This window comes from Bufo gargarizans, chromosome 5, assembly GCF_014858855.1.
Source record: "Bufo gargarizans isolate SCDJY-AF-19 chromosome 5, ASM1485885v1, whole genome shotgun sequence".
NCBI lineage: Eukaryota > Metazoa > Chordata > Amphibia > Anura > Bufonidae > Bufo > Bufo gargarizans.
In genome coordinates this window covers 133,847,281-133,873,833 of record NC_058084.1, presented here as the reverse complement: position 1 = coordinate 133,873,833, position 26,553 = coordinate 133,847,281, and the positions used below count along the sequence as shown (strand labels likewise).

The following is a 26,553-nucleotide window of genomic DNA, read 5'->3' as shown; positions in this document are numbered from 1 at the left end:
AAAAGAAAAAAAAAATGCATTAAATACTTATCTTTGTAGATCTGTAGAAATATCTGATGAAAAGATCTAAAAACAGCGAAGCAGCAAACTTTGTGAAAACCAAAATTTGTTTCAGACTCTTCAGAAACGTTTGGCCTACAGGGTTTTGCGGACACACTACCCTCTCTGTATAATATTGCCTTGGGCGAGGGGGTCTGCCTCCCTCAGCATCTATGTCATACATTAAACTCCTGTTAAAACCTGGTAGGGACTTAAGGCCTCTTTCACACTTGCGTTGTCCGGATCCGGCGTGTACTCCACTTGCCGGAGGTACACGCCGGATCCGGAAAAACGCAAGTGTACTGAAAGCATTTGAAGATGGATCCGTCTTCAAAATCCTTTCAGTGTTACTATGGCACCCAGGACGCTATTAAAGTCCTGGTTGCCATAGTAGTAGTGGGGAGCAGTATACTTACAGTCCGTGCGGCTCCCGGGGCGCTCCAGAGTGACGTCAGAGCGCCCCATGCGCATGGATCATGTGATCCATGCGATCACGTGATCCATGCGCCTGGGGCGCCCTGACGTCACTCTGGAGCGCCCCGGGAGCCGCACGGATGGTAAGTATGCTGCTCCCCACTACACTTTACCATGGCTGCCAGGACTTTAGCGTCCCGGCAACCATGGTAACCATTGAGAAAAAGCTAAACGTCGCATCCGGCAATGCGCCGAAACGACGTTTAGCTTAAGGCCGGATCCAGATCAATGCCTTTCAATGGGCATTCATTCCGGATCCGGCCTTGCAGCAAGTGTTCCGGATTTTTGGCCGGAGCAAAAAGCGCAGCATGCTGCGCTATTTGCTGCGGCCAAAAAACGTTCCGGAACGGAACGGAAGACATCCTGATGCATCCTGAAGGACGGACTGTCCATTCAGAATGCATTAGGATAAGGCCTCTTTCACACTACCGTTTTTTTTTTCAGTTTTTCGGTCCGTTTTTTGCGTTCCGTATACGGTCCGTATACGGAACCATTCATTTCAATGGTTCCGCAAAAAAACGGAATGTGTTCCGTATGCATTCCGTTTCCGTATTTCCGTTCCGTTGAAAAGATAGAAAATGTCCTATATTTGGCCGCAAATCCCGGTCCGTGGCTCCATTCAAGTCAATGGGTCCGCAAAAAAAACGGAACACATACGGAAATGCATCCGTATGTCTTCCGTATCCGTTCCGTTTTTTGCGGAACCATCTATTGAAAATGTTATGCCCAGCCCAATTTTTTCTATGTAATTACTGTATACTGTATATGCCATACGTAAAAACGGAACGGAACAACGGAATGGAAACGGAACCACAACGGAAGCAAAAAACGGAACAACGGATCCGTGAAAAAAGGGACCCAAAACACTGAATTCAACATACTGTAGTGTGAAAGAGGCCTAATCCTGATCAGTATTCCGTCGTCAGAACTCTATGCCGGAAGAAAAGAACGCAGATGTGAAAGAGCCCTAACTCAGCTGGGCTCATACATAAATGCTGATGTCAAGATTCTCTCGAAGATAAAAGCTGGTAGATTTGACCATAATGCCAAAGCTCATAGGCCCAGCCAAGATGGGTGTTACCCAGGGACTAGCAGCAGTAACGAATATCAGAACTGTCTTTGCCGTGTTGGACAAAGTTTAGCACCAACTTCTGCAGGAAGAACTACTAGCCTTATTCACATTGGATGCCGAAAAGGCTTTTGATAATATACGTTGGGCCTGGTTGGGGTTGGTGCTGGGCAAGATGGGTTTTGATGGGCCTTTTCCTACCCTACTTACAAATATTGACACTAACCCAGAGGCCAGAATATATATCACTGGGTTTCTATCCCCTCCCTTTGTGTGTCAGAAAGGAATACGGCACAGTTGACCATTGTCGCCTTTGATGTTTAACATTGCCCTAGAGCTCCTAGCTCGTTTCTTGTCCTCTTCTGACTTACATATGAGCATAACAATCGGGATGGAGTTAGTAAAATCAGCCCTTTTTGCAGATGACATCATTCTATTGTTGTCTGACCCAGTATATTACACCCCCAAGATCTTGAATACCATAGGAGAATTTGGAGCTTCTTTTGGGTACTGACTAAATATTTCTAAATGTGCGTTGTTGTGGCTGGGTGGGGGTGCAAATCCTTGACCCCATAGTTTGAATACATTTGGCATCATTATATGTAAGTTCGTACCCACTCCTCATTATACCATCGTAACTATCAGCGCCTATTCACCCATATCCAGTCTGACCTCTTGAAATGGCTGGGTTTACCATTGAACATGCTTGGATGGTGCCATTTAATTAAGATGTGCTGCTATGCAAAATTACTTTACCCCTTACAGACAACCCCAATTCTGTTGAAACAACTTTATATGGTCTTACATCAGTGAATACAATCTAGCTTGCTTGGGCAAACGACACAGCATTTTATTCAAACCCCTCTCTAGAGAGGCATTTGGCCCACCCGTGGGATTTAGTCCACTCAAAACTGGCTACTCTTCCAATGCATATTAAAAATCTTGATACTACATAGAGATTACCTGGTGACTTGGAAAGTCTTTTATCAACATCTTAACCTGTCTTATCAGTACTTCAAACATATGCCCACCTGGGATAACCCTGATTTTCAAGTTGGACTCACTCATTTATATAATACCCTCAGAACTACATTGCTAACTATGAACCCCGAGATTGTTTTTAAACGATGGTCAAAACAGCTAGATGACCCAGAAGTAGTCTCTTATATTATACGTGGGTTGAGTAACTTCCACAAACACATCTTGAACAAGGGCTGGAGAGAAACACACTTCAAATTCTTACATAGAGCAATATAAGCTTTCACCTTTTCTCTTTCAGTTCTCAAACCAGACAGGAAAACAGCCCACCTAAAATATGATGGACCATGCTCAGACCTATACCATGGCCTGTGGTCTTGTCTGAGGCTGTCCACTTTCTGGAGCAAGGTCTGGGGCCCAACGTTCTTCAAACATGTTCTACGTTTCATTTCCAGACTAATGATTGACACTGACTTGAGGAGGTCTGTTATTCTGTAGGCCCAGACTTATATATTGCCTTGTATTTTTTTGTTCTGTTATATGGATGATGTTCAATCCATATTATGAAAACCCAATAAAATGTTCTTAAAAAAAAAAAAAAAGTTTTCTATAGCATGACACAATGATATACTGATGACAGTATGGACCATATGACACTTGTATACATTATTGTTCAGCCAACAGCATAACGGCCGTGATAGCTTTTAAAACCAGTCCTCAACCAACCATGATAAACCATTTTCAGAAAAGAAAAGGTAAAAAAAAACATGGATTTCTATTGTATCACATTATAGCTGAAGTAGTGTATACAATGGATATGTTGTAAAAGTTACAGTACTGCATTTCAAAGGATTTAAAGCAAGCAGAATGCAGAACCCACAGTTCTCCATACCTTGACTCATGCGTTGGAGGTTGGAGAAGGAACAATTCGGTAAAGCTTTCCACAGGTACAAGACCTCTATAGCCGCCAGTATACACAGCTGCTTAGTTGGTTTTTGTTTTCTAAATCGTTCACCCTGTTAATGACGTACATACCTTTATCAAATGTGTGAACATAGGTCACAAAAATATATAGACATATACACTGAAAGCATTGTTACCCCAAAGACCGTTGCATCATGACTGTGTTATTGGACATGCACCCTGTCAGTATTATCGCTTCTGTCTACGGGTTCTCACCTTCATGTAGTTCTCATACCAGAACATTGTTGCGGTCACATGTACCCTTCCCTCACTAAACTATCATTATGTATAGTCAATTAGATAAAATATAGCAACATTTTTGTAGACTATATGGCTGTAATACAATGGGACCAATAATCAGTAGTCTCCTGTTCTTGTACAAACATTTCCTATAAAGTAAAGGTGACCATACACCTTCAATAGCTATTGGCTAACTGCCATCTCTCCTACCCCCCCCTTCCCATAGGCTCAGGGTGCCTATGATGCCCAAGCGTGCACATGTTCTTGGTAGGAAGTAGAAAACCTCTGGCAGAGCATATCTCCCATGAGAACAAAGGATCAGACATGTTGAAATCAAACATTCCTGATATTTCTTTCCCCCAGCAACTGCCTTCGAGAAAGAGTTGGCAAACTGTGACTTTGCAAAAGTGCGTCTGAGCAAAAGCTGCTTTTTAGATAACTTTTGGCAGCAGAAGCCTCGTCTTGTCAAGCTAATTCATTTGCGTGATCGCGACTATTGCGCTAAGCGTCACCATGTGGTGAAAACAGCTATGTAGTCGTGGCCTTCCACAGAAGGGTGTGACCTTGTCATGATAACCATTGGACAAGGTCACATTTCTATAGGGGGGAATTTGTCATAGACCATCGTTTTACCCCAATCTATGATATTCCCTGTGCTGCCATAGGATGTGAGGCACAGGCCACATCATAAATCAGGTGCATCCGCTGGTCGGCTGTGTGCATAAACACAGAGCTGGCATAGATTTCAGTCTTCTTTTACACTAGAAAACTGCCGTCAAAGAAGATAAATGTGCTCGGCTGCTGACCCTGCCAAGTCCCCTTTTCGTGAAACTGACGAGGGTGGTGTAAACTCTAAATGTGTTTCGTTTTAGGAGCAGTGGCATTACAAAAGTCGCAAACACAAAGTTTGCAACTTTTTTTGTGTACACCAGATAACTGGCATGAGGAGAATGATCAATTTCCCCCATAGTTTTCTTCCAATGACCTCATTGTCCTTAGCCCACATAACACAAACCTTTTTCAATGAAAATTGTTCAATCTGATTGTTTTTTCTTTTGAATAGCTTCTGGACGTCTCTGAAAACTTCCTGTGCGCCATCCACGTCTCCAGTTGCACCTTCACAGACTGAATTAGAATAAAGAAATAATCAAAAAATAGGGCCACCCTGGGACTCTATGGACAAAATGTCACCCTCAAATGTTGTATATAAAAAAGCTGGGGAACAAGTGGACAACAGGGAGAATGGGCAAGCATAACAATATCTTTTTTACTTAGGGTTCCTTAGGATGAGCCATGAATATCAGATCTGTGGCGTCCCAAGGAGAGTAAAGGTAAGCAAATGGTAGTGAAGTAGAATGCTAGGGGCAGCCTCTTCATTTTAGGGGTCTACGGGACCTAGCTCCACACCGATTAAAATTTCTGACATTATGTTTTCTAAAATAACAGTGAAAACCTAGTTGTTGTTTTTTTAAACACATTTTTAGAGCAGCACCACCCACCTGCGGTAAGATACGCATAGTAACACTGGGACCACCTTGATTCATTTTTTAACCGTTCAAAGGATCGGAAAGCATCCTTAAAGTTCAACTCTATCATGCTGCACCAACCTAAGAAAGAGTAAGAGTAAAAGAACATCGATTAAAAAGGAGAAAAAGGTCCGTTAGTGCTTCTAGACGGTGCGTTGTGCCAAAGAGATAGTACAGTATCAATAACCCCTGTATGCTGCTCATATAAAGGGAACAATACCAAGTAGGGGGCATCCAGAAATTTAATACCAACAGTGGTATCTGGCAGTAGTTTAACTTTCCATATCGAGAAAACATACACACCCGGCCAAGCTCAACATACAAGTGTATGGAGGGGTGAGGAAGAATAGCAGTCTGCAGAGATGTACGGGCACCTTCGTTAGGTATTGCCAACTTAAAGGGAACCTGTCATCAACTATATGCTGACCTCACTGAGAGCAGCATAACATAGTGACAGAAATGCTGATGTCAGCAGTGTGTCACTCATGAGCTAAAAGTAAGTGGTTGCTGAGAACCCGCATCATAATCATTACAGCCCAGGCTTTGAGAAGAGTCACGTCTACCTGAGAAGAGTCCTGGTTATACATAATCTCCTGCTCTCCTGCCCATCTGCTGATGATTGGCAGTTCTCTCCTACAGAAAAAGGTAGAACACTTGATAGAAGCCTGTCAGTCATCAGCAGGTGGGCAGGAGAGCAGGCATTCATGAATAACCAGGACTCTTCTCAGGTGGCCGGGACTCTTTTCCAGGCCCAGTCTGCAATGATTGTGATGTTGGTTCTCGGCAACTATTTACTTTTAACTTTTAAATTACAGATCTCTGAAATCAACTCACCTGTCTCTTCTTTATGCTGCCGTTAGTATGGGCAGCATAAAGTTGATGACAGGTTCCCTTTAAGGGGTGTGTTGTTGCCCAGGACATCTACCCATCAAATTCTTGGTGCAATCCAAAAGTGACGACTATAAACTGTAAGCAGCCCTAGATTTTTACACATTAATCCTACTATAGCCCAAAAAAAAAAAAAAAAAAAAAAAAAAAAAAGAGAAAAGCATGAATCACACATCCACATGCTATTACTTTTTCCATCACGGTTTCTCAGCATAATTAACATCACTTATCAGCTCAAATAAAAGTATACAGCCCCCTAATATACATATTGTACACAAGGCACTGGTATACATTTTGATCAGAATGCATAAGACCACTCACCACGCCAAGGTTGCCTCTAACCAGTGGGTACCTACTCTAATTTGGCAAGGCACCATGTGGCGCCCACTGACGCTATGGCTGCTGGGTCACACTACCTGCTGGTAAGGTGCTGTTATGTCGGTGGATGAAAGTCCTTAAATTACAGCCTAAAAAATCCATCCAGTGGATAAGTGATAAATGTTAGTTTGTGAAGGTCTGACCATTGAGACACCTACGATCAGGAACACAGTCCTCTCCCCAGGTGCACAACCATAGATAGGAGGAGACTGAATGGCACAGTAATCAATCGTGTGTGCTCATGCTCCATTCATACGCCTACTAGCTTCAGCCATGTGACAAGGGAAAATGGAGAGCCAGGGTACCCCATTCTAGATATCACAGGGGTCCCCTCACTGATAAATGTTTCAGGCTGTAATAGCCCCTTAAAGGGTTGTCTCACTTCAGCAAATGGCATGCATAATGTACAGAAAGTTAATACAAGGCACTTACTATGTATCGTTATTGTCCATATTGCTTCCTTTGCTAGCTAGATTAATTTTTCCATCACATTATACACTGATCGCTTTTATGGTTACGACCACCCTGTAATCCAGTAGTGGTGGTCGTGCTTGCACACTGTAGGAAAAAGCACTGGTCTATGCACACTTCCATGGTCCCAGTCACTAGAAAGGCCGATGCTTTTTCCTATAGTGTGTAAGCACAACCACCACTGCTGGATTACAGGGTGGTCGTAACCATGGAAACAAGAAGTGTATAATGCGATGAAAAAATGTATCCAGCCAGCAAAGGAGGCAATATGGACAATCACAATGCATTAGTAAGTGTCTTTTATTAACTTTCTCTACATGCCACTTGCTGAAGTGACACCAGCCCTTTAATGTCAAACTATGTCGTATTAGAGAATTTGTAGTGAAGAAATGAGTAATGAGTTTGTACTTTCCATCTGTGCTAACATTACATTATCAAGGACGGGATTTCAATGATCTCCCTTCATCAGGTCAAAGCCTTAATGATTCGTAAAGCAGGGGCCAGAAACACATCTTGATAACTAAGATAATCAGTTAAAGAGTGAGAAAACATACTACAAGGCCACAGAAAACATGCAACAGCAATTAGGGGTGGGCTGGGAAATGATGGGAGTAGTGACATATGTGCATCTGATAAGGAGTCAAAAATCAACATCAACGTTCACTTTTACTAAGGCTAGGTCCACACGACGACATTTGTCGCGCGACATTTTGTTGCACCAATGTCGCGCGACAATTTTTATAATGGCAGTCTATGGTGTCGCACTGCAACATGCGACATGCTGCGACTGCGACGCGACAGTCGCAGAAAATCCATTCAAGATGGATTTTTCTGCGACTGTCGCGTCGCAGTCGCAACATGTCGCATGTTGCAGTGCGACACCATAGACTGCCATTATAAAAATTGTCGCGCGACATTGGTGCAACAAAATGTCGCGCGACAACTGTTGCGCCCTATCTGTCGCGCGACTTTTTGTCGCGCGACAAATGTCGTCGTGTAGACCTAGCCTTAAGGTCCCTTTAGACGGGACAATTTGTCAGGCAATTGTCGGGAAGGGGGTTTTTCTTCCCGGCAAGCGCATGCTCGTCAGTGAAGGAGACCGCTGCATTTACATGTGGATCTCCTTCACAGTATGGGGAGGAGTGATCACTAATGCCATCGCTCATCCCCGTACAGAATCATTGTTTGCTGGCAGCAGACCGTGTATACACAGCAAAACGCCAAACGATGATTTAGATGCCTATACAACCAACTAACAAGCATTTCACTTGTTCATTGGGAAATCGTCAGAACCTTTACACCGCCAGATAATCGCTAACGAGCATTCCTATGAACGCTCATTAGTGATCATCTATTGGCCCGTGTGAAGGGCCCTTAAGTTCCTGCTCAGTTTTGGTCTCTCTAGATTAAATGTTTTTCTCTGTGGGCTCTATGTGCAGCTTTTACACCATTGCTGATGACTGTACTACAGTGGCCTATATTTCACACTTACCAATCTCATACAGGCAAACGTGCTGTATCTCTCGCTGCTCTGTTGCAAGCTCCAGCGCGGTGTGGAAGGAGGTCAAGGCACTGTTTATTTGACACTAGAACACAAGTACAAAATGAGTAGATATTACTGGTTTAGAAGTCCAGTTTTAGACCAGTGGCCATCAAATCGGCTATGCACATTTCATAAGCAAAGCAGTGAATGATGGGTGCATAATGTATTAAGCAATTCAGTCTATTCAGGCTCAAGAATAGTTTACCAAGTGGTCACTGGTAGGGATGAGCGAACTCGAACTGTATAGTTCGGGTTCGTACCGAATTTTGGGGTGTCCGTGACACGGACCCGAACCCGGACATTTTCGTAAAAGTCCGGGTTCGGGTTCGGTGTTCGTCGCTTTCTTCGCGCTTTTGTGACGCTTTCTTGGCGCTTTTTGAAAGGCTGCAAAGCAGCCAATCAACAAGCGTCATACTACTTGCCCCAAGAGGCCATCACAGCCATGCCTACTATTGGCATGGCTGTGATTGGCCAGAGCACCATGTGACCCAGCCTCTATTTAAGCTGGAGTCACATAGCGCCGCCCGTCACTCTGCTCTGATTAGCGTAGGGAGAGGTTGCGGCTGCGACAGTAGGGCGAGATTAGGCAGATTAACTCCTCCAAAGGACTTGATTAACTGATCGATCTGCAGCTGTGGATCATTGAGCTGCTGATCCTCAATTGCTCACTGTTTTTAGGCTGCCCAGACCGTTTGTCAGTCACATTTTTCTGGGGTGATCGGCGGCCATTTTGTGTCTTGTGGTGCGCCAGCACAAGCTGCGACCAAGTGCATTTAACCCTCAATGGTGTGGTTGTTTTTTGGCTAAAGCCTACATCAGGGTGAAGCTGTCACACCAAGTGCATTTAACCAGCAATAGTCTGTTCATTTTTTGGCCATATACTAAATCAGGGGCAAGCTGCGCCTGTCACCAAGTGCATTTAACCCTCAATGGTGTGGTTGTTTTTTGGCTAAAGCCTACATCAGGGTGAAGCTGTCACACCAAGTGCATTTAACCAGCAATAGTCTGTTCATTTTTTGGCCATATACTAAATCAGGGGCAAGCTGCGCCTGTCACCAAGTGCATTTAACCCTCAATGGTGTGGTTGTTTTTTGGCTAAAGCCTACATCAGGGTGAAGCTGTCACACCAAGTGCATTTAACCAGCAATAGTCTGTTTATTTTTTGGCCATATCCCAGTCTAATTCTGTCACTAAATCCATACCGGTCACCCAGCGCCTAAATACTAGGCCTCAAATTTATATCCCGCTAAATCTGTCCTTAGTGCTGTAGCTGGGCGAGTTATTTAGTGTCCGTTCAAGCACATTTCTTGTTCTGGGTTGAAATACAATTCCCAATTTAGCAATTTCATAATTTAGTGGTTTCTGCTATATCAGAGCTATTTGAAATCTATCCCTAAAAGGGTATATAATATTCAAGGTGCACATTGGGTCATTCAGAATAACTTCACACACACCCGCTACTGTGTATTTCCAAGTCTAATTCTGGCACTAAACCCATACCTGTCACCCAGCGCCTAAATACTAGGCCTCAAATTTATATCCCGCTAAATCTGTCCTTAGTGCTGTAGCTGGGCGAGTTATTTAGTGTCCGTTCAAGCACATTTCTTGTTCTGGGTTGAAATACAATTCCCAATTTAGCAATTTCATAATTTAGTGGTTTCTGCTATATCAGAGCTATTTGAAATCTATCCCTAAAAGGGTATATAATATTCAAGGTGCACATTGGGTCATTCAGAATAACTTCACACACACCCGCTACTGTGTATTTCCAAGTCTAATTCTGGCACTAAACCCATACCTGTCACCCAGCGCCTAAATACTAGGCCTCAAATTTATATCCCGCTAAATCTGTCCCTAGTGCTGTAGCTGGGCGAGTTATTTAGTGTCCGTTCAAGCACATTTCTTGTTCTGGGTTGAAATACAATTCCCAATTTAGCAATTTCATAATTTAGTGGTTTCTGCTATATCAGAGCTATTTGAAATCTATCCCTAAAAGGGTATATAATATTCAAGGTGCACATTGGGTCATTCAGAATAACTTCACACACACCCGCTACTGTGTATTTCCAAGTCTAATTCTGGCACTAAACCCATACCTGTCACCCAGCGCCTAAATACTAGGCCTCAAATTTATATCCCGCTAAATCTGTCCCTAGTGCTGTAGCTGGGCGAGTTATTTAGTGTCCGTTCAAGCACATTTCTTGTTCTGGGTTGAAATACAATTCCCAATTTAGCAATTTCATAATTTAGTGGTTTCTGCTATATCAGAGCTATTTGAAATCTATCCCTAAAAGGGTATATAATATTCAAGGTGCACATTGGGTCATTCAGAATAACTTCACACACACCCGCTACTGTGTATTTCCAAGTCTAATTCTGGCACTAAACCCATACCTGTCACCCAGCGCCTAAATACTAGGCCTCAAATTTATATCCCGCTAAATCTGTCCCTAGTGCTGTAGCTGGGCGAGTTATTTAGTGTCCGTTCAAGCACATTTCTTGTTCTGGGTTGAAATACAATTCCCAATTTAGCAATTTCATAATTTAGTGGTTTCTGCTATATCAGAGCTATTTGAAATCTATCCCTAAAAGGGTATATAATATTCAAGGTGCACATTGGGTCATTCAGAATAACTTCACACACACCCGCTACTGTGTATTTCCAAGTCTAATTCTGGCACTAAACCCATACCTGTCACCCAGCGCCTAAATACTAGGCCTCAAATTTATATCCCGCTAAATCTGTCCCTAGTGCTGTAGCTGGGCGAGTTATTTAGTGTCCGTTCAAGCACATTTCTTGTTCTGGGTTGAAATACAATTCCCAATTTAGCAATTTCATAATTTAGTGGTTTCTGCTATATCAGAGCTATTTGAAATCTATCCCTAAAAGGGTATATAATATTCAAGGTGCACATTGGGTCATTCAGAATAACTTCACACACACCCGCTACTGTGTATTTCCAAGTCTAATTCTGGCACTAAACCCATACCTGTCACCCAGCGCCTAAATACTAGGCCTCAAATTTATATCCCGCTAAATCTGTCCCTAGTGCTGTAGCTGGGCGAGTTATTTAGTGTCCGTTCAAGCACATTTCTTGTTCTGGGTTGAAATACAATTCCCAATTTAGCAATTTCATAATTTAGTGGTTTCTGCTATATCAGAGCTATTTGAAATCTATCCCTAAAAGGGTATATAATATTCAAGGTGCACATTGGGTCATTCAGAATAACTTCACACACACCCGCTACTGTGTATTTCCAAGTCTAATTCTGGCACTAAACCCATACCTGTCACCCAGCGCCTAAATACTAGGCCTCAAATTTATATCCCGCTAAATCTGTCCCTAGTGCTGTAGCTGGGCGAGTTATTTAGTGTCCGTTCAAGCACATTTCTTGTTCTGGGTTGAAATACAATTCCCAATTTAGCAATTTCATAATTTAGTGGTTTCTGCTATATCAGAGCTATTTGAAATCTATCCCTAAAAGGGTATATAATATTCAAGGTGCACATTGGGTCATTCAGAATAACTTCACACACACCCGCTACTGTGTATTTCCAAGTCTAATTCTGGCACTAAACCCATACCTGTCACCCAGCGCCTAAATACTAGGCCTCAAATTTATATCCCGCTAAATCTGTCCCTAGTGCTGTAGCTGGGCGAGTTATTTAGTGTCCGTTCAAGCACATTTCTTGTTCTGGGTTGAAATACAATTCCCAATTTAGCAATTTCATAATTTAGTGGTTTCTGCTATATCAGAGCTATTTGAAATCTATCCCTAAAAGGGTATATAATATTCAAGGTGCACATTGGGTCATTCAGAATAACTTCACACACACCCGCTACTGTGTATTTCCAAGTCTAATTCTGGCACTAAACCCATACCTGTCACCCAGCGCCTAAATACTAGGCCTCAAATTTATATCCCGCTAAATCTGTCCCTAGTGCTGTAGCTGGGCGAGTTATTTAGTGTCCGTTCAAGCACATTTCTTGTTCTGGGTTGAAATACAATTCCCAATTTAGCAATTTCATAATTTAGTGGTTTCTGCTATATCAGAGCTATTTGAAATCTATCCCTAAAAGGGTATATAATATTCAAGGTGCACATTGGGTCATTCAGAATAACTTCACACACACCCGCTACTGTGTATTTCCAAGTCTAATTCTGGCACTAAACCCATACCCGTCACCCAGCGCCTAAATACTAGGCCTCAAATTTATATCCCGCTAAATCTCTCGTTACCGCTGTCCTGTTGTGGCTGGGAAAGTTATTTAGTGTCCGTCAAAGCACATTTTTTGTTCTGGGTTGAAATACAATTCCCAATTTAGCAATTTCATAATTTAGTCGTTTCTGCTATATCAGAGCTATTTGAAATCTATCCCTAAAAGGGTAGATCATATTGAAGGTGCACATAGGGTCATTCAGAATAACTTCACACACACGCTTCTGTGCATTTCCAAGTCTAATTCTGGCACTAAACCCATACCTGTCACCCAGCGCCTAAATACTAGGCCTCAAATTTATATCCCGCTGAATTTGAATACAATACATTGGGCCAAATAATATATTTGTTGTTGTGGTGAACCATAACAATGAGAAAAACATCTAGTAAGGGACGCGGACGTGGACATGGTCGTGGTGGTGTTAGTGGACCCTCTGGTGCTGGGAGAGGACGTGGCCGTTCTGCCACATCCACACGTCCTAGTGTACCAACTACCTCAGGTCCCAGTAGCCGCCAGAATTTACAGCGATATATGGTGGGGCCCAATGCCGTTCTAAGGATGGTAAGGCCTGAGCAGGTACAGGCATTAGTCAATTGGGTGGCCGACAGTGGATCCAGCACGTTCACATTATCTCCCACCCAGTCTTCTGCAGAAAGCGCACAGATGGCGCCTGAAAACCAACCCCATCAGTCTGTCACATCACCCCCATGCATACCAGGGAAACTGTCTCAGCCTCAAGTTATGCAGCAGTCTCTTATGCTGTTTGAAGACTCCGCTGGCAGGGTTTCCCAAGGGCATCCACCTAGCCCTTCCCCAGCGGTGAAAGACATAGAATGCACTGACGCACAACCACTTATGTTTCCTGATGATGAGGACATGGGAATACCACCATCTTTCTGCAGTGTGCAGACTGAACAGGAGGTCAGGGATCAAGACTGGGTGGAAGACGATGCAGGGGACGATGAGGTCCTAGACCCCACATGGAATGAAGGTCGTGCCACTGACTTTCACAGTTCGGAGGAAGAGGCAGTGGTGAGACCGAGCCAACAGCGTAGCAAAAGAGGGAGCAGTGGGCAAAAGCAGAACACCCGCCGCCAAGAGACTCCGCCTGCTACTGACCGCCGCCATCTGGGACCGAGCACCCCAAAGGCAGCTTCAAGGAGTTCCCTGGCATGGCACTTCTTCAAACAATGTGCTGACGACAAGACCCGAGTGGTTTGCACGCTGTGCCATCAGAGCCTGAAGCGAGGCATTAACGTTCTGAACCTGAGCACAACCTGCATGACCAGGCACCTGCATGCAAAGCATGAACTGCAGTGGAGTAAACACCTTAAAACCAAGGAAGTCACTCAGGCTCCCCCTGCTACCTCTTCTGCTGCTGCCGCCTCGGCCTATTCTGCTGCTGCCGCCTCGGCCTCTTCCTCCGCCTCTGGAGGAACGTTGGCACCTGCCGCCCAGCAAACAGGGGATGTACCACCAACACCACCACCACCACCTCCGTCACCAAGCGTCTCAACCATGTCACACGCCAGCGTTCAGCTCTCCATCTCACAAACATTTGATAGAAAGCGTAAATTCCCACCTAGCCACCCTCGATCCCTGGCCCTGAATGCCAGCATTTCTAAACTACTGGCCTATGAAATGCTGTCATTTAGGCTGGTGGACACAGACAGCTTCAAACAGCTCATGTCGCTTGCTGTCCCACAGTATGTTGTTCCCAGCCGGCACTACTTCTCCAAGAGAGCCGTGCCTTCCCTGCACAACCAAGTATCCGATAAAATCAAGTGTGCACTGCGCAACGCCATCTGTGGCAAGGTCCACCTAACCACAGATACGTGGACCAGTAAGCACGGCCAGGGACGCTATATCTCCCTAACTGCACACTGGGTAAATGTAGTGGCAGCTGGGCCCCAGGCGGAGAGCTGTTTGGCGCACGTCCTTCCGCCGCCAAGGATCGCAGGGCAACATTCTTTGCCTCCTGTTGCCACCTCCTCCTTCTCGGCTTCCTCCTCCTCTTCTTCCACCTGCTCATCCAGTCAGCCACACACCTTCACCACCAACTTCAGCACAGCCCGGGGTAAACGTCAGCAGGCCATTCTGAAACTCATATGTTTGGGGGACAGGCCCCACACCGCACAGGAGTTGTGGCGGGGTATAGAACAACAGACCGACGAGTGGTTGCTGCCGGTGAGCCTCAAGCCCGGCCTGGTGGTGTGTGATAATGGGCGAAATCTCGTTGCAGCTCTGGGACTAGCCAATTTGACGCACATCCCTTGCTTGGCGCATGTGCTGAATTTGGTGGTGCAGAAGTTCATTCACAACTACCCCGACATGTCAGAGCTGCTGCATAAAGTGCGGGCCGTCTGTTCGCGCTTCCGGCGTTCACATCCTGCTGCTGCTCGCCTGTCTGCGCTACAGCGTAACTTCGGCCTTCCCGCTCACCGCCTCATATGCGACGTGCCCACCAGGTGGAACTCCACCTTGCACATGCTGGACAGACTGTGCGAGCAGCAGCAGGCCATAGTGGAGTTTCAGCTGCAGCACGCACGGGTCAGTCGCACTACAGAACAGCACCACTTCACCACCAATGACTGGGCCTCCATGCGAGACCTGTGTGCCCTGTTGCGCTGTTTCGAGTACTCCACCAACATGGCCAGTGGCGATGACACCGTTATCAGCGTTACAATACCACTTCTATGTCTCCTTGAGAAAACACTTAGGGCGATGATGGAAGAGGAGGTGGCCCAGGAGGAGGAGGAGGAGGAGGAAGAGGGGTCATTTTTAGCACTTTCAGGCCAGTCTCTTCGAAGTGACTCAGAGGGAGGTTTTTGGCAACAGCAGAGGCCAGGTACAAATGTGGCCAGCCAGGGCCCACTACTGGAGGACGAGGAGGACGAGGATGAGGAGGAGGTGGAGGAGGATGAGGATGAAGCATGGTCACAGCGGGGTGGCACCCAACGCAGCTCGGGTCCATCACTGGTGCGTGGCTGGGGGGAAAGGCAGGACGATGACGATACGCCTCCCACAGAGGACAGCTTGTCCTTACCCCTGGGCAGCCTGGCACACATGAGCGACTACATGCTGCAGTGCCTGCGCAACGACAGCAGAGTTGCCCACATTTTAACCTGTGCGGACTACTGGGTTGCCACCCTGCTGGATCCACGCTACAAAGACAATGTGCCCACCTTACTTCCTGCACTGGAGCGTGATAGGAAGATGCGCGAGTACAAGCGCACGTTGGTAGACGCGCTACTGAGAGCATTCCCAAATGTCACAGGGGAACAAGTGGAAGCCCAAGGCCAAGGCAGAGGAGGAGCAAGAGGTCGCCAAGGCAGCTGTGTCACGGCCAGCTCCTCTGAGGGCAGGGTTAGCATGGCAGAGATGTGGAAAACTTTTGTCAACACGCCACAGCTAACTGCACCACCACCTGATACGCAACGTGTTAGCAGGAGGCAACATTTCACTAACATGGTGGAACAGTACGTGTGCACACCCCTCCACGTACTGACTGATGGTTCGGCCCCATTCAACTTCTGGGTCTCTAAATTGTCCACGTGGCCAGAGCTAGCCTTTTATGCCTTGGAGGTGCTGGCCTGCCCGGCAGCCAGCGTTTTGTCTGAACGTGTATTCAGCACGGCAGGGGGCGTCATTACAGACAAACGCAGCCGCCTGTCTACAGCCAATGTGGACAAGCTGACGTTCATAAAAATGAACCAGGCATGGATCCCACAGGACCTGTCCGTCCCTTGTCCAGATTAGACATTAACTACCTCCCCATAACCATATATTATTGGACTCCAGGGCACTTCCTCATTCAATCCTATTTTTATTTTCATTTTACCATTATATTGCGAGGCTACCCAAAGTTGAATGAACCTCTCCTCTGCCTGTGTGCTAGGCCTAAATATATGCCAATGGACTGTTGCAGTGGTGGGTGACGTGAAGCCTCATTCTCTGCTATGACATGCAGACTAATTCTCTGCTGACATGAAGACAGATTCTCTGTTACGGGACCTCCCTCCTCTGCCTGGGTGCTGGGCCTAAATATATGCCAATGGACTGTTGCAGTGGTGGGTGACGTGAAGCCTGATTCTCTGCTATGACATGCAGACTAATTCTCTGCTGACATGAAGACAGATTCTCTGTTACGGGACCTCTCTCCTCTGCCTGTGTGTGTGCTGGGCCTAAATATATGCCAATGGACTGTTGCAGTGGTGGCTGACGTGAAGCCTCATTCTCTGCTATGACATGCAGACTAATTCTCTGCTGACATGAAGCCAGATTGTCTGTTACGGGACCTCTCTCCTCTGCCTGTGTGTGTGCTGGGCCTAAATATATGCCAATGGACTGTTGCAGTGGTGGCTGACGTGAAGCCTCATTCTCTGCTATGACATGCAGACTAATTCTCTGCTGACATGAAGACAGATTCTCTGTTACGGGACCTCTCTCCTCTGCCTGTGTGTGTGCTGGGCCTAAATATATGCCAATGGACTGTTGCAGTGGTGGCTGACGTGAAGCCTCATTCTCTGCTATGACATGCAGACTGATTCTCTGCTGACATGAAGCCAGATTCTCTGTTACGGGACCTCTCTCCTCTGCCTGTGTGTGTGCTGGGCCTAAATATATGCCAATGGACTGTTGCAGTGGTGGCTGACGTGAAGCCTCATTCTCTGCTATGACATGCAGACTAATTCTCTGCTGACATGAAGACAGATTCTCTGTTACGGGACCTCCCTCCTCTGCCTGGGTGCTGGGCCTAAATATATGCCAATGGACTGTTGCAGTGGTGGCTGACGTGAAGCCTCATTCTCTGCTATGACATGCAGACTAATTCTCTGCTGACATGAAGACAGATTCTCTGTTACGGGACCTCCCTCCTCTGCCTGGGTGCTGGGCCTAAATATATGCCAATGGACTGTTGCAGTGGTGGCTGACGTGAAGCCTCATTCTCTGCTATGACATGCAGACTAATTCTCTGCTGACATGAAGACAGATTCTCTGTTACGGGACCTCCCTCCTCTGCCTGGGTGCTGGGCCTAAATATATGCCAATGGACTGTTGCAGTGGTGGGTGACGTGAAGCCTCATTCTCTGCTATGACATGCAGACTGATTCTCTGCTGACATGAAGCCAGATTCTCTGTTACGGGACCTCTCTCCTCTGCCTGTGTGTGTGCTGGGCCTAAATATATGCCAATGGACTGTTGCAGTGGTGGCTGACGTGAAGCCTCATTCTCTGCTATGACATGCAGACTAATTCTCTGCTGACATGAAGACAGATTCTCTGTTACGGGACCTCCCTCCTCTGCCTGGGTGCTGGGCCTAAATATATGCCAATGGACTGTTGCAGTGGTGGGTGACGTGAAGCCTCATTCTCTGCTATGACATGCAGACTGATTCTCTGCTGACATGAAGCCAGATTGTCTGTTACGGGACCTCTCTCCTCTGCCTGTGTGCTAGGCCTAAATATATGCCAATGGACTGTTGCAGTGGTGGCTGACGTGAAGCCTCATTCTCTGCTATGACATGCAGACTGATTCTCTGCTGACATGAAGCCAGATCGTCTGTTACGGGACCTCTCTGCTCTGCCTGTGTGCTAGGCCTAAATATATGCCAATGGACTGTTGCAGTGGTGGGTGACGTGAAGCCTCATTCTCTGCTATGACATGCAGACTGATTCTCTGTTGTCATGAAGCCAGATTGTCTGTTACGGGACCTCTCTGCTCTGCCTGTGTGCTAGGCCTAAATATATGCCAATGGACTGTTGCAGTGGTGGGTGACGTGAAGCCTCATTCTCTGCTATGACATGCAGACTGATTCTCTGCTGACATGAAGCCAGATTGTCTGTTACGGGACCTCTCTCCTCTGCCTGTGTGCTAGGCCTAAATATATGCCAATGGACTGTTGCAGTGGTGGCTGACGTGAAGCCTCATTCTCTGCTATGACATGCAGACTAATTCTCTGCTGACATGAAGCCAGATTGTCTGTTACGGGACCTCTCTCCTCTGCCTGGGTGCTGGGCCTAAATTTATGACAATGGACTGTTGCAGTGGTGGCTGACGTGAAGCCTGATTCTCTGCTATGACATGCAGACTGATTCTCTGCTGACATGAAGCCAGATCCTCTGTTACGGGACCTCTCTCCTCTGCCTGTGTGTGTGCTGGGCCTAAATATATGCCAATGGACTGTTGCAGTGGTGGCTGACGTGAAGCCTCATTCTCTGCTATGACATGCAGACTGATTCTCTGCTGACATGAAGCCAGATTCTCTGTTACGGGACCTCTCTCCTCTGCCTGTGTGTGTGCTGGGCCTAAATATATGCCAATGGACTGTTGCAGTGGTGGCTGACGTGAAGCCTCATTCTCTGCTATGACATGCAGACTAATTCTCTGCTGACATGAAGACAGATTCTCTGTTACGGGACCTCCCTCCTCTGCCTGGGTGCTGGGCCTAAATATATGCCAATGGACTGTTGCAGTGGTGGCTGACGTGAAGCCTCATTCTCTGCTATGACATGCAGACTAATTCTCTGCTGACATGAAGACAGATTCTCTGTTACGGGACCTCTCTCCTCTGCCTGGGTGCCGGGGCCTAAATATCTGAGAATGGACTGTTCCAGTGGTGGGTGACGGGAAGCCAGATTCTCTGCTATGGAACCTCTCTCCAATTGATTTTGGTTAATTTTTATTTATTTTATTTTTATTTTAATTCATTTCCCTATCCACATTTGTTTGCAGGGGATTTACCTACATGTTGCTGCCTTTTGCAGCCCTCTAGCTCTTTCCTGGGCTGTTTTACAGCCTTTTTAGTGCCGAAAAGTTCGGGTCCCCATTGACTTCAATGGGGTTCGGGTTCGGGACGAAGTTCGGATCGGGTTCGGATCCCGAACCCGAACATTTCCGGGATGTTCGGCCGAACTTCTCGAACCCGAACATCCAGGTGTTCGCTCAACTCTAGTCACTGGGTACTGTATCTCCTGGAGCGTGCCAGAAATGGAACAGGGAATCAGGCAATGCTCCTTGGAAATGTAGATAAACTCTCTTCTAAGAGAAAGAGAGCTGTCTCTGTGGTGCCACCTAGTGGAAGTAGATATCCTATTTGGCTAATATCCTTAGTTTCCACATTTTTTTTGTTATTTTATCATTTTAAAGCACTACCAGCATTTCTGCATTGGACAACTCCTTTAAAGGGCCGGACATTGATAGCTACTTCCACTAAGTGGCAATAAAGAGACAACTTTTCTTTTCCTTAGAAGAAAGCTATTCTGCATGCCAAGTGGTCACAAATGCATTTTGTGAAGAAATACTGGTCTTGGGGGTAGTGTTTCTTCTTGCGGAGAGCGCCGTACCCGTGTTGGCCATAAAAATTAGATGGCTTTTGAATGAATGATCCTTTGGCTGACCCCTATCTCCTGCGAGTCTCCCATTATTATATCAGTTTAGCTCAGTTATTTCTAAGATAGACAGCTAGAAATTTTAGATACTGTTTTTTTTTTTTGGGGGGGGGGGGGGGGGGGCACAGACTTCTGGATAGATAAAAATCAATAGATATGATATTCTCTTTACTGCTATAAAATATACCAGGGAGGGTTTTTTTCGAAGCTAAGGAGAGGATGAAAAATTTACGCCATTGGAAGAAGATGGAGAATCACCTGTTAGTTTTGTAATCTATGGGACAAAAAAAAGCATACTTCACATTTCCAACCTTCACTCATCATGTAGAGGACTGTATTAATTCAGTGTCCAGTGTCATGCTATGGATGAGTAGCAATACCCTTGCACCCAAGAAAAAGAAGCACACTGAATGTACATCCTACAAAAAAGTGCTTGTGACATTGCTCCTCCCAAGGTCAGACTGGCCCACCAGAGTGTCCTACCGTGGGCCCAGTCTCTAAAGCCATAGTGGAGTTCCCTTTCGAAACTAATCACTTGCCAGGATCTATGTACTTCTTTGATTCAAAACCTTTGAGGGTATAGACATAAGGTTTGATTTCCAGATGCAGTTTTGGAAGCCAAAATCAGGACTGGATCATAAAAGATGAAAAGTATAAAAGACAGATACAACGTCCCTTTACTGCATTCACTCCTGATTTTGGCTTCCAAAGCTGCATCAGGAAACCTTGACTTTATTGAGGGTATAAGGCAGGGGTGGCCAACCTGTGGCTCTTGAGCCACATGCGGCTCTTTGCTTCTTCAAGTGAGGCTCTAGCTGTGGAGCCAGGAAGCAGTAAGGCCGGCTCACTCTCCACCCCATGCTCAGATCTCTTTTCCTGAGCGGGCACTGTTACTACTTTGCAGCTCCAGCTCCCTCTCCACTACGTCCTAATGCACACAGTGTGAGAATGTAGTACGTGGAGACACGGTTTATGACCATCACAGTGGAGAGCGTGTCAGACCTGCAGAGTAGCAGGTGCCCGAGAAGAAGCCCAGTGCCTGATCAGGAGAGGGAAGAGATTTTTTTAAATGATAGAGCTGAGGGGGGGTCCTGATCTGGGCAATGGGGGTCTGATCTGAGCATGGGATGGGATCCTGATCTGAGCAATGGGGGGCAGATCTGAGCATGGGGGGCAGATCTGAGCATGGGGGGCTTGTTTAAGCATGGGTTGGTCAGGTCTGAGCATGGGGGGGGTCAGGTCTGAGCATGGGGGAGATCTGAGCACTGAGGGTCTGACACTGGGAGTCTGATTTGTGTTGTCGGATCAGAGCATTGGGGGTCTGATTTGGAGGCCTCATGAAGTTTGGGGATCTTATTGTAGGTCAGATGAGGAATGGGGATCTGATTTAGGAGTCTGATCTGAGGTCTTATGAAAAATATATTTTTTCTTTTTTTTCTCTGCTAATGAAAAATAAGAAAAAAATATTTTTATAAGAGCTCAGAACAGATGAAAAATATTTTTTTTTAACTTATTTTTCTTTGTTAAAACCTAGGTGCATCTTGTAGGGCGAAAAATACAGTGACTCGTGTGTAAATGTATAGCTTGTGGCTCCTGGTAGTCATACACTTTTTTTGGGCTCTTTGGGTCTGTAAGGTTGGCCACCCCTGGTATAAGGGTTGAGCCCAAGAATAATTTCCTCGGTTGGGCCCATGGAACTCCATTCTAACACTAACACTGGCTATTTTAATACTGACCAAACTGATATGCTACCAGCCTTCTCCTTTTTTTTGCTACTCTAAAATATACAGTATGATTAATGGTATTATGGACAGCACATGAATTACGTGTGTAGAGCACAAAATGTGCTTGAACTGTTCTCTGAACCACCTACGATCCGTGTCAAAATAACAAAATGCAGTCTTATTAGAATATACCTTTAATACTGTAATTGAAGAGCCCATTTCTTATTATAGTGCAGTTCTTACAAGTGTTTCTCTGCAGTGGCATCTGACTCACGCAATGTAAGGAGCGAGAGCCGATTAGTCACACGACGTAAATGCTGGGTGACTGTATTAGGAAAATGAGAACCGTCCTCACACATCAACTCCCGTATACTGCTTCACATAATGCACGAAGCACGTGACATGATCAATACTTCTCATAGAAGAAGATAACATGGCAGCCAGCATGGATGAAAGACAATCTCAGAATAAGGACACATTCACACAATCGTATTTTTCGGGCCACATCCATTCCACAATTTTGCAGATTAGATGCGGTCCCATTCATTTCAATGGAACAGCAAAAGATGCGGACAGCACACCATGTCTACATCTGTACTTCCGTTCCGTGGCCTCACAAAAAAGATAGAGCATGTCCTATTCTTGTCCATTTCATAGGGAAGGATGTTCTGATCCTCAAAATGCAGAACACACACGGCCAGTGTCCATGTTTTGCAGATCTGCAATTTGAGGTCTGGAAAAACAGATACGGTCGTGTGAATGGACCCTAAATGTGTGCCATGGTGACCTATGAGGAAACATGGGAGGAGAAAGACTACCTCTAGTCGTTGGACTCTTCCTTTGAAGAACATGAATAAAGAGGAGTTTGGATATGCAGATTCCTTCTTGAGGAGAATCTCTTTCGCCTCCTTTAGTCCTGCTTGATTATCACTTCCGTCCAGAGCAAAAAAAGGGCGGACTACCGTATGGTACCACAACAAGGCCAGCCTGTATTAAAAGGGAAAACATCTGCATGTTGTAGTTATACAAGATCAGCACAGTACAGAACACACCGAATATGAGGATGTGAAAAGAGAAATGAAGACAATCCTGGTCAAACGGGAACAACGAACACGGGTCATAAGCAATGATATGGGCTCTGCCCTCCTGTTTTCATATAAAGGAGGCCATACTACTCATGATGGTAGCTCAGCTAAACATAGATGTTCAAGCATGGAGGAACGCTGCAGACATTTATTGTGGATTCTGCACAGAAATCAGAGGTTTTAAAAACCTCATCTATGCATGACTGAAAAACGTTTCTCCAGAAATGAGAGGATGTTGCTGATTTCATTTTTGTTTTTTATAGAAATATGGAGGATTTCACCCTTTGCAACGCATAGGTTAAAATAACTGGTAAAGCTCCTGCACAATAATCTGCAAGCAATGCATGAGTATTTGTGGTGAAATTCATGTAGGTTCCAGTTATCTACCGTGATTAAGAATTGATGAGACTGCAACAACCAGAGATCGGCTATAAAGGGCCTGTCCAGCAAGAAAAAGAGTTTAAAGGGAGTCTGTCAGCAGTTTGAGCCCTCAAAACTGCTGACAGCACTATACAGGTGAGGGGGAGAGCAGTGCAGACATACCTGAAGTGATGGTCATGCAAGCTGCCCGAATGAGAAATCTAAAAAGTAGAAATCTAAACTTTTTATTCACCTTTCACCACAGCTGCCCAGGAAGAGAGGTGGTCTCTTCATGTTTAGCGCCTTGGGCTCTCTGCAATGAACACTTCCCAGCCTCTCCCCTCTGACCTTAGTAACTGCTTTAGCAGTCTCCTGATTGGACACCAGAGCTGTCACTCAGAGCAGAGCTGGGAAGCATTGTGTGTAGAGAGCCAAGGGCACTGAACAGGGGGGTCCGCTTCCTGGCCACTTGCCATTGTGATGCTTGGTGAATGACAATTTTCACTTCTCGGTCATGCAACCAAGGGTTCAAAACTGTTGACAGCCTCCCTATAAAAATCTTTAAAAAAATAAACAAAATACACCAATTCCCCACTACATTTCAAAAAGTTTCTGGGTATCTGGCCAGTCTACTACCTGCTCCCTCTCAACTTGGACATGTGACCACTGCAGCCAATCAATGGATACAGCAGGTCACAGCTGCAGTCGTGATTGGCTTGACAGGCCACATGTCTGTGTCGAGACGGAGGCAGAGGGACCAAGGAGGCATCAGGGTCAGAGCAGCAGGGAAAATATATATACTGTTCTTTTAGAACATTTTAACAGTGATATAGGAAAGCTCCACGTGAGACTTCTTATGTCCAATACACTTTTGGTCCTGGGATATGCGGCCATCTTATAGACTTGACAGATATCTTTAGATACATAATGTAATCTGACAAGGTAAAACCTCAGAGACCTGTCATGAAATTGAGTCTCGTACAATAAAACAATCACAGTCCTACCACTTAGGCTTAGTCATACTAGGTCACCTTTTATACCCATTGTTACTTTTCTCCCACTTTGATAAAGGTTACTTACTGTTTACACTACATCAACTATTAAAGTGTTGCAATATAGCTACTCACGTAGCTAAAGGGGCCTTCATGTCCTTACTTTCACTTGCATACATCAGTGAAGATAGCCCCTGCAGACGGTCTCCTGGAAACCCCAGCAAGTTGATGATTTTGAGCAGGTTTGGGGGCACCATGGATATGCAAAGGTGAAAAAGTCCGTAGCCAAAGCTCACAGCACCTTTCAGTCTGTTCAGAGCCTCCTCCGTGACACTCTCAACAGAAATGTGATTATCATTAGCAGCGTCAGAGGTAGAGGATTCCTGAGATAGCTTCTTCTGATACATTTCCTGAAGGGAGTTAATGTCCACATAGCATTTGTTGTAAATTTTCCAGGCTTTGCGCAGGATCCAACCACCTTTTATGTAAGCTGGTGAAGTACAAAAGAAAATAAGGAAAATTATAAAATTAAACCACACATATCATTCAGTTAGAAAACTATAGAGGTAGCTACAGTGGGGGCTCACAGCAGTTTACAGGTCACATCCAAATTAGTTACTTGAGCACCATGGGGCTGGCTGTAGCGCTAGGAGCCCTGCTAAAACTATGCCCCAATGCACAGTACACGCCCCTTCCCATTTGATTAACATGCCTGCAAGGTGGCTCACAAACTTGGCGCCTGTGCTTTAGATCTGCACAGGCGCCAACAATATCCTTCCACACTGAAGAAGAGATGCAGGTCGCTTCAGAAACAGGAGAGAAATGCTTCTAGGTGAAATGACGTCATTGGCACTGTGAATCTGCGTGGCACAGGAAGCAGCAGCAAACCAGAGCACAGCACACACACCAGAAGACAGGGCAAGGAGAGATACCTTGTCCATTTATTCAAATAGGAGGAAGGAGTGCACTGAGCACTGGGCTGTAGCTGTAGAGGTGCTCCTAGCACTACAGTCAGCCTCTCGGTGCTCCAACTAACTAATCTGCATAAATATAGAGTAATGATATCTCAGCAGCCATACAAGCTAAAAATCTAAGAAATTGTTTTTATCAGCATGATCAACTCACTGAATGCTCAATAAAATTTGTTTATAAAAAGTGTTTTTAGGTAGAATAAAAGTTACACTGCACAAAGTAGATTTATGAGAAAAAGTGCTCCAGAAGGGTCATGTCAGGGGTAGTGACAGGTCCTAATTAATTTTATACATTTTTAGTCCATTCTCATCCAGAGCTGCATTCACAATGCTGCACTTATCTGCTCTTCACAGGTCTACTAGAATTTGGTAGAGTGCTTTATGTAAAGACTAACCGCCTGAATTCACATCAGCAGGGCCTGACTGCCCTGCAGACTCTGAATTAGCAGGAGGCTGCTGGAAGAATAGACGTTGGAGCTAAGAAATAGTGGGCAAAATTCTAAATGCCGTTCTGGATTAGACGGTTACCATGAAATAAATATGAAACAATATTTGATAGTGTCCTCCACTTTTTTTTATAGATTTTATGTAAATGAAAACATTGTATAACACGGACATACACTATAAACATCAGAAGGTACTGTATTTATCAAACTAAAATATAAAGCCGGTCTTAATAAATGGGCCCCTTAAATTCTTCACCTTCTTTTTTGATACTCTTCCCAAATCTAAAGGTCCATCTGTCCGTACATTAAGTCTTTCTATGCCCTCAAAAGAAATGCATTCCTGCTGAATGTAGCAGTAGTCTCCGAATTGTGGCTCTCAAGGGGTTGCAGAACTACAACTCTCAGCACGCTTGTGCTGTGATATTAAAATGTGGTAAAACAGTATAGCTGACTCGGACAGTGGATGTATGACACTTTATAATAACGCATGTACATTTAAATGTTACCAGCTTTGTATTCTTGTACATTAACTGTATGCAAATGGCTGCTAACCAGTCCAATGCCAGCGTCATAATGCTGTAAAGTGCAGGGCTCATATTTAATTCACAACTCCTGCGGCGTTCCTCTTTGTACAAGATGCTACAATTGAAGCAGTCCCATTGCATTTATGCAGATGAATATGAACTGCTAACCTCCTCCCACATGCAGAAAAGACAACAACGCAAACAGTAGTTTCTTAGTCGATTATAAAATGAAACCAAGGTGGGTGTCAAATATTTTTGACTGTAGCAA

General features: G+C 45.2%; 1 protein-coding gene across 1 annotated transcript in view; it reads right to left on the bottom strand.

The window, feature by feature from the left end:
* The window catches only part of TTC39C (tetratricopeptide repeat domain 39C), a 109,550-nt gene that overhangs the window by 15,235 nt on the left and 67,762 nt on the right, over positions 1-26,553 (bottom strand). Inside the window, exons 5-10 of the mRNA XM_044294705.1 lie at positions 24,480-24,834; positions 22,726-22,894; positions 8,519-8,612; positions 5,263-5,370; positions 4,779-4,888; positions 3,453-3,576 (exon numbers count right to left, since the gene is read on the bottom strand). Of these exons, the coding sequence (XP_044150640.1) occupies positions 3,453-3,576; positions 4,779-4,888; positions 5,263-5,370; positions 8,519-8,612; positions 22,726-22,894; positions 24,480-24,834 (960 nt within the window). The remainder of the gene's footprint in view (positions 1-3,452; positions 3,577-4,778; positions 4,889-5,262; positions 5,371-8,518; positions 8,613-22,725; positions 22,895-24,479; positions 24,835-26,553) is intronic.